At 41.0% G+C, this 15688-nt stretch overlaps 1 protein-coding gene and 1 long non-coding RNA gene across 2 annotated transcripts; both read right to left on the bottom strand.

Annotated features, from left to right (window-relative positions):
• Positions 1-5621: 5621 nt before the first annotated feature.
• Positions 5622-7286, bottom strand: LOC148804255 (uncharacterized). Its single transcript, XR_016085892.1, has 2 exons — positions 5902-7286; positions 5622-5775 (listed from the first exon to the last, which is right to left on the bottom strand). It is a non-coding gene; the product is annotated as an uncharacterized LOC148804255 (long non-coding RNA).
• A 2396-nt stretch (positions 7287-9682) lies between these two features.
• On the bottom strand, positions 9683-11720 carry LOC104596118 (pentatricopeptide repeat-containing protein At3g29230-like). Its single transcript, XM_010257146.3, has one exon. It carries the CDS (start codon positions 11542-11544, stop codon positions 9850-9852), a length of 1695 nt encoding a protein of 564 aa, XP_010255448.1. The 5' UTR covers positions 11545-11720; the 3' UTR covers positions 9683-9849.
• Between the last annotated feature and the right edge of the window lie 3968 nt (positions 11721-15688).

Here is a 15688-nt window from a genome sequence, read left to right as displayed (position 1 = left end):
TCAATGCCTGAATCTCCCATGGGGCCATCAGTTTTTCTATGGACAGTACAAAATCACATCAATAACCCGTTTGGTCATTACACAACTCTTTTTTTCTTTCTTCGCTGGGACAAGTCATCCAGCGTAGCAACTGGGCTACCCCTCAGTGGGTGGATAGAAAGCGTTTGGGGATTAGGAAATTTGCTGTGTGCTTGGTTTGTGAGTTAAGATGGTTCCTTTTCAAAATGTTCTCTATGTGGTGTGAGATGCGTTTGTAAGCTTACATAAAAAAGACTTGTTTATAAGCAGTACATGTAAAAGCAGAGCCATGAGTGATTGATCCAGCAGGGGTTGCACTGAAGAGAGCCCGGATCTTCTGAAAGTAAGCACACGACATCCAGCCACACATTGGGAATATCTCCCCTATATGTTAAATTCATGGAGAGGATGTTCCAAATGTGCGGTTAGATGTCTGTACAGCTGTACTTTCAGAATTCAGAGTGTTGGCTTTCAGGAGATCCCTTCTACACTGAAGAACACTTCAGAACGAGTAAGGGATGAAGATGTTATGGTTTACAAAGATATATCACAGCAAATTATTTTGCAGCGCAAAATAGAGGATTGGATAAGTTTTCCTTTTCTTTCTTTGATGATCAAACAGGGGATGGGTTTGCTAGTTCATTCATATAGAGAACATCTGAGAAGAGTTGCAACAATGTCGAAGCATACAACTAAAACTGATAATAATGGCCTTGGGCGTATTGCTGTGGCCTATGAAGACGTTACTTCATCTAATTCAAGGTGAGTTGGTGTTTGCTCCTATTTTAAAAGAGGAAACTGTCCAATTCATGGTGGATGTTGCCACCTCATAAAAAATTAAGAGTTTTCAAAAACAAGGAGGTGTCGTCCACTTGTCCTGTCATTCACTGTGAATCAGACCATTTCCTTTGTTAGCATAGGAGCAAAAGTTTTTGGGAAAATTATTGTTTGCTCCCCTTAAAAAAATTTGATTGATTGTCTGAATGTATTGTCCCAAATCCCCACGTATGCTACAATGCCCTTTCGACTTTTCAATCACTGTTTCTAATTGTACAAATTCATAAAAATTTGTGATGGAAAAATCAATAAAAGTCCAAAGAATTTTCACTGGAGCCATAGCATGATAGCAATACATCAGACAGACTTTGATTTCATTATTTTAAAGCTCTATGCTACAATATTGTCGTAGCAAAAGTGATAGGATCTGAGATTTTACAATTGGCAATTGTTCCTCTGCAGCTAGGGATGGCAAATGCGTGGGTTGGTTGGGTAAGGGTTGAATATCAATTCACCCATATTGGCCCACTAACCCACCATGACCCATCACCAATTATAGTTAGAGGGTCATAACCCATCTTAACCCTAACCCACCATGACCCACCCATATTGATCCACTTGACCCATCCATATTGACTTTTAACCACCCTTACCCATATTAACCCACCTACCCTCACTTATAGATACAAAAATGGGTCGGGATGGCCCGTATACGCCAAATAATAAATTTTGAGAGATTAATCTCTCTCAAGACTGTCACGTGACAAAAACGAGTCAAGTCAACCTATATACCCGAAAATTCAAAAGTTGTAGATAAATGCAGAAAATTGAAAAAAAAATTATAGAAGATGCTAAAAAATACCAAAAATTGTAGAAAAATACAAAAAAATTACCAAAAATTATGAAGAATACTAAAAAAATTTAGAAAATCCAGAACTTTTGCAGAAAAATCAGAAAATATGCAAAAAAAAAAAAATTGTAGGGAATGCATGAAAACACCAAAAAAATGCAAAAATTATGGAAAAAAGCACAAAAAAATTGTAGAAAATGCAGAAAAATACCAGAAAATTTTAGAAATTGTAGAAAATACCAAAAAATTGCAAAAATGCAGAGAATTACAGAAAATGCAAAATAATGCATAACTTTTATAAAAGTTCTTTCACAAAAGTACTTTATGAAAGTACTTCTATAAAAGTGCTTTCATAAAAGTACTTTCATAAAAACACTTTTATAAAATGCTTTATGCGTTCATAAAAGTGCTTTCATAAAAGTACTTTTATAAAAGTGCTTTTATGCTTTTATAAAAGTGTTTCCGTAAAAGTGTTTTTGTGTAAAAGTGCTTTCATAAAATTGTTTTCATAAAAGCACTTTTATAAAAGTACTTTTATGAAATAAAAGTGCTTTTATGTAAAAGTACTCTTATAAAAGTGTTTTTATGTAAAAGTACTTTTACAAAAGTACTTTTGTAAATATACTTTTATGCTTTCATAAAAGTGTTTTTGTAAAAGTGCTTTCATAAAAGTATTTTTTATAAAAGTACTTTTATGCTTTCATAAAAGTGTTTTCGTAAAAGTACTTTCATAAAGTGCTTTTGTAAAAGTACTTTTATAAATGAACTTTCGTGTAAAAGTGCTTTCATAAAATTACTTTATAAAATTGCTTTTGTATAAAATTGCATGTGAACACGAAATTATGTAAATCTATTTTATTTCACTTTTATTCACAATAGTGGTTTGGAATTGTTATGAGATATTAAAATTAAGTCTTAGGTTTGAATCTTTACAACTTTTGTTTTTTGAGATTTGGTGAATATAGATAGAGCGACCCAACTCATCTTGACCCGTGCGATCCAACCCATCTTGACCCTAATGGGTACCCTCGACCCAGCCCACCCTAACCCTTTTCTGCTGACCCTAATGGGTTGCTCGACCCATATTGACCCACCAATAGATTGGGTGAGTATGAGTGGGTCAAATGGGTTGGGGTCAAGATTGCCAGCCCTATCTGCAGCTACTAAAAGCCCAAGTCTCTCATTTCTATTCTTTTGCCGTATGTCTAAATTAAGCCATGATGTTGTCGCTAACTCAGAGAGAAAAAGATAGGGGGTGCTATTATCAGGTGTTGAATCATGAGGCTCCTTTAATAATCCTGGTGTAAGTGCAACTTCATTACTGGTTTTCTCTCCTTCGTTTGCAAAAAATGGAAAACATATTTTTCGCCTTCAGCCTTACTCCACCATATGGAGCTTTTGCATAAATAAACATTATTGGTTTGGGATGCCTTTTTTAATTAATTTCCAAAGGATAACGGAAGAAAAGTGTAATACTGTAATATCATGTTAGAGGTTGCGCTATTTCAGCCAATTGTTGCTCAAGTTGAACAATGGAAAACTTGATATTGGTCGCTAGGATTGTTTTTTGATGCATAGTGTTAAGGGTATAATCAAGCCGAGCCAAGTTGAACTTTGGCATGTCTTAGCTAAGTTTGACTAAAATGCTATCATGCTTGAGTTCAAGTTTGATTTTGGCTCAAAAATTAAAAAAAAAATATTATACATTTGTATTTGTAAGTTCAAATAATTATCAAACATATTCTGAGATTCTAGCTTAATTAGAATCATGGTTGAAAAGAGGGGGGGGGGGTGTTAAAGCTCGATTCAATTGTGCCCCTATAAGGGTTTAGAGATATATAGGGTCCTTAAAATCTGAGCAGGGTGTTAGGAGAACTTCAAGGGGAAAGGGGTGCCAGGGTGTTGATGGTGATTAGAAGCATCTATTGTAACTGTTTTCTCCAGGTGGGCTAAAGATTTGGTGGTTAATTAGTGTGTTAGTTGATTGGGTTTTTTTTTAGGAAAAATTACAGGAAACTATTGTGTGCTTTGGGGGTAGTAACACTTAAGGGTCTAGTCGTCCAGACTTTTACTTGTGATAAAAGAGTCGGATCTCCTGCACTCAAATTCACATGGGCACCCCGCTCCCATGTGTGGAGGAATATCAAAGGATAAAGCTTTCATTAATTAATATTTTTATTTTTAAAACTTAAAAAGAAGTTAAATGAAAAAAATAGAGAAAACCTAAGCCTTTAAAGCCATGTTTGATTTCACTTTGAAAAAGTATTTTTTTTAAGACATGGGACCACACATTAAGTGGTTTTAAAGTACTTATAGGTGCTTGGTAAAAAAGTGGGGAAACACTTATTGTTAAAAGAAGCACTTCTTAGAAAAGTGACCTAGATGTGGCTTTTTTTTTTCAACACTTTTTTGAAGAAGTGCTTCATTCGAAGGGATGAACCTGTCCCTATTTTTTTAATGACTAAAATACCCCCGCATGAGGTTATCATCCTCTTCCTCCTCCATTCGGAACCCTACAACATACCAAGTAGTGATGGGGTCAATTGTAGGTCCACTGGCGACATTCGATGTTGAACAAAAAATGGCTGGTAGACCTGTCGTTTTTCTCTTATCTTTATTTTTTTTGTAGTATTCCACTGATTTGATGCTATATTTTTTTCGTTTTTCTGAAGTCTAAAACTCCCCTTTTCTCTCTGGTTGTAGATCTATGTTTGAGCGCCTTCAACAGCGATATCCCACTGCCCAGCCGCCATCAACTAGAAGGTGAGTTCGCCCAAACTCCTCCCCTCTATGTTTGGTTTTTTTTTTGGGTTTTTTTTGGATGATTATTTCTTTGATTTGATTTTTTTTTTGTGTTCATATGAGAAATCCAAAATTCTTTTGGGCATTTTTTGTTAGAAATCATGCAAAAAATTTGCTTAAGTTGGATGAATATTTGTGTGAATATATTCTTTAATTGTGATTGAATTTTTTTTCTTTATTTGACTTGAATATTTATGAATATTTGTGTGAATATATTCTTGAAGTGTGAATATTTGTGAATTTTTTTTCATGAATTTTTGTGGGTGATGTTTTTAATTTTTTTTGATAACCTAAATTTTCTTTTTTCGAATAATCTGAATTTAGTCATCCTATTTTTTTTTTTTAATTTGATAATGATGTTTGTTTTTTTGTTAAAGTGCTTTCTGGAAGTAGTTTATAAAAACTGCTCCATAAAAGCACTTTTTGGAAGTATTTTGTGAAAATAGGTCATTAAAAGCACTTTTCTAGAAGTAATTTATGAAAATTGCTCCCTAAAAGCACTTTTGGGAAGTATTTTGTGAAAACTATGCCTTAAAAATGCTTTTTGAAAGTAATTTGTAAAAATTGGTCCTTAAAAGTGCTTTCTGAAAGTAATTTGTGAAAATTGCTCTCTAAAAGCACTTTTAGGAAGTATTTTGTGAAAATTGTGCCTTAAAAGCGCTTTTTGGAAGGAATTTGTGAAAGTTGGCCCTTAAAAGTGCTTTCTGGAAGTAATTTGTGAAAACTACTCTCTAAAAGCACTTTATGGAAGTATTTTGTAAAAACTGGTCCTTAAAAGTGCTTTTTGGAAGTAATTTGTGGAAATTCCCCCCTAAAAGCACTTTCTGAAAGTATTTTATGAAAATTGGTCCTTAAAGTGCTTTCTAGATGTAATTTGTGAAAATTGTACCATAAAAGTACTTTTTTAAAGTATGTTGTGAAAACGCCTTGAAAGTTCTTTTTGAAAGTAGTTTATAAAAAATGCTCATCAAAAGAACTTTTTAGAAGTACTATGCGAAAAATAATCATTAAAAATGCTTTCTAGAAGTATTATTATTATTATTATGGTAAATTTCTTAAACTACCCTTATGGTTTATTTAATTGATTAAGTATACCTTACTGAAAATTGACTGAAAGCTACCATTATTGTTTTTGACAATTCACTAATACTCTCTTACCGTTACCATCCGTTAATACTCTTACCATATCATCCGTTAATAGAAAGACGAAAAAGACTATTTTATCCTTTATTTTTCATCAAATTTTCAAAAAACAGAGAAAAGGGGACAATCTGTTATCCATCTCCGACAGCGCCAACGATTCAAATATGACAATTTGAATCCACCACCTTCCATATATACAAAAATCTTCAGTTACTCATGTTGAACCTGCTGCAACCGAGCGAAACCAGAAGAGGCTTTGAAAACAAGATATTTAATAAAAAAATAGAAAATGCAAAGATGGAGGAATGGACCTCATCTCCGAACACTTCCGGCGATGAAACACACAGGTCGTCTCTGCATCCTATAGCGTATCTTCCTTTCTCGCCGATGATCGTGAATCAGGGATCCCGCCGATGATTGTAAATCAGGGATAGAGATGGGTTTTAAAGGTTTCATTGAAGGAGGCATTGCCTCGATTGATGCCGTCTGTTCCACCCGCCCACTTGACCTCATCAAGGTTCGGATGCATCTGCAAGGTGAAACCCACGTCCCAAGTCCAGCCATTCAAATTCTGTGCCACATGTTCGCTTTCTAACACCCCTCCGTGGCTGCTGCTGCTGCCCAAATCGCCATCCACGCGCCGCCAACACCACCACCTCCAACACTACGCGTCGGTCCCATTTCTATTGAGACTAAACCCACCATCTCTGTATTGTAGAACGAAGAGGTGAAGGGGGCGGACGAAGAAGAAGATCATCCCCGCTGCTAGAAGTTGTAGAAGTGGCGGTGATTTTGGTCGATCGAAAAATACACAAAGGAGAGGAGAAGAGGGTGGAGGCAACAGTGGTGGCAATTTTGTCGATTGAAAAATAGATAGAAAAGGGGGTGGAGGAAGAGGAAGATCACCGCTGCCGCCGGAAGTTGTAGCGGCGGCGACGATTTTAGTTGATCCAAAATCGAGAGATAAAAAGAGAGAGAACAAGCGACCGTCGGACTCCTTTGGTTCCCTCTGCTGCTGCTTCTTTTCCATTCTAGAGAGAGAATAGACGAGAGAGATGAAAAAGAGAGAACATGCGAGAGAGAGCGCGCGACTGCTACTGTGTCGTCTTAGCACAATTAACCTAAGGTGAAGGGGAAAGAGACGCTGTTTAATGGTCTATCATCTCAAATAAAAAAAATAAAATCTTGAAAAATATTTCTGGAACTGATATAGATGTTCATATGATCTGTTTCATGGGGAGACCGGAGTTGGGGGAATCTTCTTTTTCGGTGGAAGACATCGGAGGTAACTTGAAGTAGAAGACACGTTTAATTTTTGAAGGGCTGCAGCCTTAGCATTCATTTGTAATCTTTTCCACAGCTAAAAGAACAACCTTTCAGTCATGCATTGGAGCTAGAATTTGGATTTAGTACCCACAACAGGGTTCCCACAAATTATGTGGATTTAAAATCCTTTGCAATAGTGGTTTGGGGCAACCCGAGGAAAACGGCGAAAGGCATTCACAAGGTGTCTTCGGCTCGACGGCAATCGAAGATGGGAGTGGTTTGCTAGAGCGAAGATAAGAAATAATAAGGGTATTTTAGGTATTAAAAAAAATTAATCACGTGATGTCACATTTTAACAAAGTGTGACGGAAAGTTAATGACAAGGGAGTTAGACAATTGTTAAAATAGTAAGGATGTTTTAAGATAATACGTAAACAGTAAGGGTAGAGTTGGTCAATTAACTAAACCATAAGAGTAGTTTAAAAAATTTATCCTTATTATTATTATCCATGTGGTACTCTATGTGTGGGCCCACGTGGGTGATGTGATAATTTTTCATTGAAATGTATATTATTATAATGATATAGAAAACATTGTTTATACTATAAGTATGTATGGAGTAAAGGATAAAAGTATCATTTAAGCCAATATAAGCATTTATGGGGAAAGTAGGTCATCAAACATCCCCACCTAAATAAGTGTTTAAAAAACATAATAAATGATTGACAAGTGGGTCACTAAACAACCTTCAAGCTCCGTTAAAAGAAGCACTTCTAAAAAGTACTGGTGCAACAAGTACTTCTTTTCTAAACCTCCTATTCGTCAAACATAGCCTAAGGCTCTAAACGAAAATGCCATGAAAGCCTAGCGATATCCACCATTAATGATTGCAAAAGACAAGCTTAAGTCAGGGGTAGAAAATTCACTTGTTTAATTCCTTAAATCTTCATAGTGGAATTCTTGGAAATATAAATGGGGATTCAATCTTCCTCAAATCTTCTAAGGGATTCAATAACGAATCATAGGTCTTATTTTGAATAGAAGAATCAGATGGTCCAACTTCTCTTGCCATAGCCTTTGACGCCGATGGGCACCCACCAGTAAAACAGAATTGCTACAACTCTAATCAAGGAGGAGAATGGCCAAACTCTCCCTCTACTAACAGTATAAGAAATACAAATGAAGAAAATAACGTGATTGTAAGATTCCAAATGTTTCAGAATGTGCTCTGCAACCGATAGTTGAGAATCAAACGGCTATTGCTGAGATGTTGGGTCCTCTATATCAACACCATACCATGATAATGAAGGATTTGGATCAGATTTTACTTTCCCTTGGCGTTGATAACTCTACAAAGAGATAATGCAGTCCTTCGCATTTGCTTGAAGGGAAGATGATGCAATCATCGTCATATATATGAAATCTATCGAAACACCACCTTTTCCCATCCTACCAAGTAGGCCTGAACTTTAGTTCTGGATTTTAAGAGAACCTAGGTTTCATTGGAAAATGAAGAAGAATGGGGAGGTAACTGTTGAAATTGTTCCTAGTCCTTCAAACATCGAGAAATCTCACCCCGGCCCTTGTCCTCCATGTCTGAGAATACTTCTGGAGAACATCTTGTAATTCTATCTTACCCAAGAATGTCTCCTCCAATCTGTTAATGGTGGATAGCACCTTCGTTTAATGGAGTTTTCATTCGGAGTCCAAAGGCAGCAAGTCTCATAGGACTCCCTCTCTTTTTTTTTTTTTTCACTTTTGCCTTTTAATTAAATTCAAAAATAAAAATATTATAATTTAATGGGAATTTTACCATTTGCTCTATAGATGAGGTACCCATGCCATGTTTATTTCTTATCAGAAGTGCATCGCTGCCCACACCATTTCGAGTGCAGGAGATTTGACTCATGATAAAGAGCTACCATATACTTTCATATTCCAACACTTTAGTCCAATTAATTGACGATTCAGTTATGGAAAATTTACCAAATTCATTTTAGTGGTTTGATTAGGTGAGAGATTAAAATTGCAAAATGATGGAAATGGGCATTGTTAAGTTGGGTATCACTCTTCTTGCGGTGTACGATATGCATACCAAGCCTTAGAAGAAAAAACCTGGAGGAAAAAACATAGTGGCCGCTTCCGGTGGAAAAGAAGTGTCATCGGAGAGCATTCTTTTAAAGGGGTTGCAGGCAATCATGCCAAAAAATAAAAAAAAAGAAATGCGGCAGTGTTTATACTTTATACAAATTGGTGGGAGATGAGATCAAGGTGGGATGCATGCCAATAATGGAGATATGTTGCTTGCCATGCTGTGTATCGGGCTTTAACACACCGGTGTTTATACACATTGGTGAAGGTGGGTGTTCGTGTTTCATATTTTTTAAATTAAGGAGGTATTCTTTTTACAGATTTTGAGAGGGGGAAAGTTGGTCAATAGAATTTTGGTTCTCATTGACCAAGAATTCCATGTTCTTTTTTCAGATTTATGTGGAGATCAGTGAAAGTTTATTTTCTTAGGGTAAGTGATACCCACCTCCTAGGTGGGTAAATAACTTTTCCACGTAGGGGGAAGTTGCCAACACTTGAATGGGACAAAAATGCCCTCTTTTAATAATGAATTTTTATGATTAAAATGATCATTGTCTAATTTAAATGAGAAATAAAAGAAATGAGTAAATGTACTTACCCGGATAAATATATATTAAAAAAAACTTACCCAAGTAATTGCATTTACCTAAATAAGTAACTTATGGAAAAACGAATGGACCCTAAGTGTTTAGCATTTGTATTTGGTGGCCACTGTAAATGAAATAAAGGGGAATAAAGGCAAACAGAGGAGAATGCTTAACTCGTATGAAGGAGGGCACATGGACACAGCAGATCAATGGATCATTTGATTTATCAAAAAAAAAATGAAAAAGAAAAAGATCAATGAATCATTTCGAATATTCCTGTCCTCAAAGAGAACTTCCATGGAAAATGATCAAGAGTTAAATATTAACAACCCCAAGAACACTACTGCATCCAGTTCTCTTCCAAATTTTCTTGTCTTCCATTTTCTCTCTGGCATTTACAGCCTTTGGCCACTGACCCGCAGAGGCATATATGTTTGACAATAGCACGTAGACCCCTGATTCATTAGTTTTTAACTCGTCAATCCTCTCCATCACCTCTTCCGCCAGCCTGAGATCACCTTTGACTCTGCAACCTCCCAGCAGAGCACCCCAAACAGCAATATCAGGCTCAAAAGGCATGCCCTCTACTAGCAATTTAGCTTCTTCAACCTGACCATTTCGGCCAAGCAAATCAACCAAACACCCATAATGTTCGAGCTTTGGACTGATCCCCAAATCTTTCATACTAGAAAATATCTGGCGACCTTCCTCTATCAAACCCCCATGATTACAGGCAAACAAAGCACTAGTAAATGTGAACTCATTTGGCTTCAACCCTCTCCCTTGCATCATAAAGAAGATTTTAATGGCGTCTCTTGTTCTTCCGTGGATGGCTAATGATTTCATCATTACATTCCAACAGAACACGTCTTTCTCACCAAGCTTGATAAAAATCTTGAAGGCTCTGTCCACGTCTCCACATTTGGCATACATTTCTATTAGAGCTGTTCCCACTATCACTCCCAACTGACACCAATCTCTTATAAGATAAAAATGTATCCACTTTCCGAACTCCAGAGCTCCTAAGTTGGAGCAAGCTGACAGAGCAGAAACAAAAGTAAATCCATCAGGATTTACCCCTTGCAAATGCATCTCGACAAAGAGTTCCAGTGCTTCTTGGAATTTTCCATGCCTAGTGTAACTTGAAATCATGGAATTCCAAGAAATCACATTTCTGTAAGGCATTTCGAGGAAAAGTCTTTTTGCTGTTTGGAGGTCTCCCGAATTGGAAAATGCTCCCACCATTGAAGTCCAAGTCACAACATTCTTCTCCGACATCTGCATGAACAATTCATTTGCCTTCTCTACATTTCCAATTTTGGCATAACCCGAAATCATCGAGTTCCACGAAACTATGTCTCTTTCAGGCATGTTATCAAACAATTTTCTTGCAGACTCAACGTCACCAATATTTATACACCCCCATATCATACGGTTCCATATTTGGACGGGTTTGAGAAGCATATCATCAAAGACCTTCTGGGCATCACTTGGTTTTTCATTTTTCCTCACACCCAGTACGAAATAATCACAGGAACTTTCCATGTACATATAAAAATTCAGAAGCGAATTGGAAACCGCAGGAGCCCGCTCGAATCCCACCTTTATAATCTGGCAATGCATCTTCATTCCTTGGAGATGGCACCCGATTCCGATCTGTGCACACGAGTTTAAGAGGTAAGGGTACGTGTAGTTGTTAGGTTTAAGTCCTCGTTGGATCATTTGATGATGCATGGAGATGCATTTATCGTAGGGGCCATTAAAAGCGTAGCCTCTAATCATGGCATTCCAAAGAAGGAGGTCTGCAGGGAATATCTCATCCATTTGGGAGAAAAGTAGCTCGGAGTAATCCATGCCACCGAATTCGGTGCTTCGTCGGAGGGTTTTCGTTGAGATCCGGATGTCTCTGTTGAGAGAGGTGGTGGTGATGAGGGCATGGATCTGCTTCAGCTGTGTGAAGGTGCATTTCTGTAACAAATTTGAAATTCTTTGTTCCAACGAAGAGTGCATGTATCACCAATCACGAATCCATCTGATTGTTCTGATGAACTGGGCTTCCATATGATAATGGTGGTGGAGTTTACCCAAAACTTTTAGGGTAAATTACAGATAAGTACTCTGTAATTTGGGGTAGTAAAACTTAAATACCCCCGAACTTTATATAATAATATTTAGTATTTTCAGAAATAGTTAAACACTTTATAATATACTAAAAGTAACTTCAGCCACCAACTGCATCCATCTATTTTAAGTTTGATGCAAAATAACTTGACGCAACAAAAATGGCTCAACCTGGGTTTGATTCGTTTGTCACTATGTCGAATTCTCTTATGAATATGTAATCTGGACAACTTGATCAAACTTTTGAAATCTTTAATGATGCAGTACGATCTGGGCACTCCGATCTGTGACGGACGGTACCTGAGAGGAAGAGGAAGTTGAAGGATTTCCGAGGAGCTCTTCCGGCAGGAACACTTCGATGGCTAAGTTAGAATTCTGAGGAAAACTCAAGGAAAACACTGAGAGTTAAGAGTGTTGAAAGTGCTAGCTTCAATACCTTTGCTTCGTGAGGGTCGGGGTCTTCTTATACCGGAGCTCAATCACATCAGGCGTAACCGCCACTACCCTAGTTGTTACTGCCAGGACTGAGGTGGCAGGTGCAGGCTACTGCTACAGGGTACGGACTCGTCAGGCATGCCATGCTTTTCAGAGACGGTAGGCACGATGCCGCCTGGCAAGAGATGTGGGCACTACCACCAGATCCGGCAGGTACGGATGTCAGGCGGATATTCCCTACAAGCTGCTGAACTACTTTGCACCGAACCACCTGAGGCTAGGTTGCCTTGCACCGAGGTATCGAGGTATGCTGAGGTGCTCGCATTGGAAGCGAGCCTCGAGCAAGTACGACCAGGAGTTTCGACGGTTCTGCCCCGAGGTGTTTCTCCCTTGGGACACTTAGCCAAAAGCTGGGGTGCCCCCTTCTTAGGAAGGGAGAGCTCAAAGCCCCTTAGGAGGAGCTCGGGTCCCTTCGGAGGGAGCTCGAGTCCCCTTGCACGGGGGGAGCTCGGGGAGCTCCATCCTCAGGCTTGGGGCGGGCTGGGCCTCGCTTCTCGGCGAGCTGTTACACCCGCCGAGTTGTATGGTCGGGCCTCAGCGAGCTTGTTTCGCCAAGTTGTGGCCAGGTTATCGCGCTAAGTTGTCACTTATGCCAGGTCATGTCCACGTGTCCCCGTGTTACGAGGTCGGGGCAAATCACCCTACATCAATTGCCCCCCACTCCCCGTGCTAGGGGTGCTGACCCAGCGCAGGGAGTCCGTGGTCTGTCGGGTGGATTTGGCTTGAGGTCTAAGCTTTCTTGTCCGCCAGCTCATCGGTTGGACCGGTTCTCCACTCGGCTCTACTAGGCATGGTTTGGGTCACGTACGGTCTATGCGCGGATGTCACGCGACTTATAGACTCCACAAACTCAAAAAAACGCGTTAAACTAATTTCGCCTCGAAGGTCTCACAGCCGGTTTTCATGAGGACTGTCAAATCGTTTCAATCTCAACCGTTGATGCCCGCGTATAGTGGCTATAAATAGTGAGGGTCCTGGCCATTTTCCTTTGCCACAAATCCTCAACCGTAGTCTTGAGCTCGCGTCCAAAGCCTCCAGCTCGGGTCAGTTCTTCCCAGTCCGGTCCAACTCTCTTTGGTGAGTCACCCTAGCTCTTCTTCAGTTTCGTTATGTCTTCCTTTGATAGCCAATTAGATGAGCCCGAGGTGGGTACCTCAGCTCAGGGTAACCCTACCGGAGTCCAGTCCCCCGAGGCGCGGGAGGCCTCGGGTAACTTGGCGTCCACCTCTCACCGAGGTCGGATGCCGGACAGGTTCAGATCCTCCACCATGACCCTGGAGAGGCTCCGCTACCTTATTCGGTAGTATAACCTGCCTAGGGAGTACACCTACAGTTTACCTGCGGGTAACTTCCCATGGGAGCACGGCCCTGATGAGGTCGTAATCTTTCAAGAAAAGCTCATACCCGGGCTACGCTTACCCTTCCATCCACTCGTAGTGAAGGTCCTGAATCACTTCAACGTTAAGATAGACCAGCTTCACCCGAACTCGGTCCGTAACGTGGTCGGGACCATTTCCCTCTACGATGAGTATGTCCTCCCCCTTAACTTGGACATATTCTGTTCTATCCTCACCATTAAGAAGAGCGCTTCATGCGTTCTCCCCGAGCATAGAAGGGCTTACTACTTGTCCCCTCGCCCGGGCTTCAAGTTGATGCATAAGCTTCCTTCGGCTTGGAAGCAGGACTACTTCGTAGTCCGGAACCCTACGGGGTGGCCCTTCCCTACTCACTGGAGGGCGGCTATCCAAGACCCCGACATCATCCTCGACAAGAAGACCAGGGAGACATTCCAGTCATGGGCTGAGATCGGTTGTAGTTACAAGGATTACATCACCGAGAGTATGCTCATCCAGGCCAGCTTGAGCCCGGGTAGGTAGTTAGTACCTTAGTTGTCTTGCCTGCTCCTTTCTTTTACTCGAGTACTAATGCCGAGCTCTGTTGCAGGTCCCATGGAGGCAGATAAGCTTAAGGGAGATCGGCTCTTCAAGCACATGAAGGGGAGGAAGAAGCAGGCTGCTAAGAGAGCTCGTATCGAGTCATCGCCAGCCCCCACTCCCAAGCCCAAGCTTCCACTGGCTCCGACTTCCGAGCCCGAGCTCCCTGGGGCTCCTCCGATCATTGACTTGGAGGAGTCCATACCACCTAGGGAGCCCGAGACCTTGGCCGAGCCCACTATGTGGGCATCAACTGAGCTCGAGGTTGCTACCGGAGCTGCTGACGTAGCAGCTGAGGTCTCTGCCGAGCCCATTCATACAGCCGAGACGGCTGTCTCCAGCTCGGGGAGCCCGAACGGGGGCCGAAGTATCTTGGTCCCCCAGTGCGGTCTTCGGAAGAGCAAGGGGGCCGTTTACTCTGAGGAGATTTCAGTCTGGGCCGATATGCTCAACCCTGCTCAGCTCGGAGCCTGGGCTGCCACCCACACTATGGTGGTAAGTTCTCTTCTCTTTCCTTTCCTTTTCTTTTATATATACGTTTCTTCGGTACTAACTAACTTCCTTTGTCAGGCGAACTCCGCCGTGCACGCCCTTGCTCTTCAGTCCGAGAGGAACCTGAAGCGAGCTCTGACCGCCGAGGAGTCTTCCCGCGCTTCTCATACCGATCTGAGGGTAGCTCGTGAGCAGATCCACCGGTTGGAGAGTGGCACCATGGCCCAGAGGGGCGTTATTACGGCGCTGACGGCGGAGAAGGACGAGCTAGCACGCGAGAATGACGTGTTAAGGGGCGAGATGGAGGCCCTCAAAGCGGAGCTGGCACGCGAGAAGGGTGTGTTGAGGGGCGAGCTGGACGCTCTCAAGGCGGAGGCGGAAGGCCATAAGGAGAATACGAAGGCCCTCCTCAAGGCGGACATCGAAGAGAAGACCGAGATCTTCACTCAAGCGATAGAGGATACGAAGATCAAGGCTGTCGCGGAGTACATCCAATCTGATAAATTTGATGCCGTTCTGGGGGAGGCTTACCGCAAGGGGTTCAAGCTCAGCCGGTGGCTGATAAGGCACACGTACCCTGAGCTTGACATAAGTGCCATCACCACCTCGCGAATCACGGATGAGATAGCTCGTCAAGCCACAGAGGATCCAGATTCAGAGGAGGAGGATGGTGACGAGGAAGCGGACGTCCCTGACTAGCCCGAAGCTCCTGAGGAGGTCTCGCGCGGGGATGAAGAGCCCCCGAAGTGATTGTCCTTGTATTCCGAGCCTATGAGCTCAGTCTTTGTTGTTTTCTTTTTGTTTTTTTTTTGTCAAGCTCGTTGTACAAAACTTACTTGTTAATGAAATTGATCTTTCTTTTTCCATGTGTTGTTTTATCCGAGCTATCATGGTCAAGTGTTGTTTTATCCGAGCTATCATGGTTCAGTGTGCGAAGTGATTGACATAGTAGAGCATAGTAAGGCACATGCCCGAACTGTCTTGTGGCGTACGCCGAGGTGATTGACAGTAAGACATAGTAAGGCATGTGCCCGAACTGTCTTCTGGCATACACCGAGGTGATTGATAGTAAGGTATAGTAAGGCATGTGCCTGAACTGTCTTTTGGCGTAC

The sequence above is a fragment of the Nelumbo nucifera genome, chromosome 1 (assembly GCF_055504915.1).
Source record: "Nelumbo nucifera cultivar China Antique chromosome 1, China Antique-T2T, whole genome shotgun sequence".
Taxonomy (NCBI): domain Eukaryota; kingdom Viridiplantae; phylum Streptophyta; class Magnoliopsida; order Proteales; family Nelumbonaceae; genus Nelumbo; species Nelumbo nucifera.
This window is presented reverse-complemented; position numbering and strand designations above follow the sequence as displayed.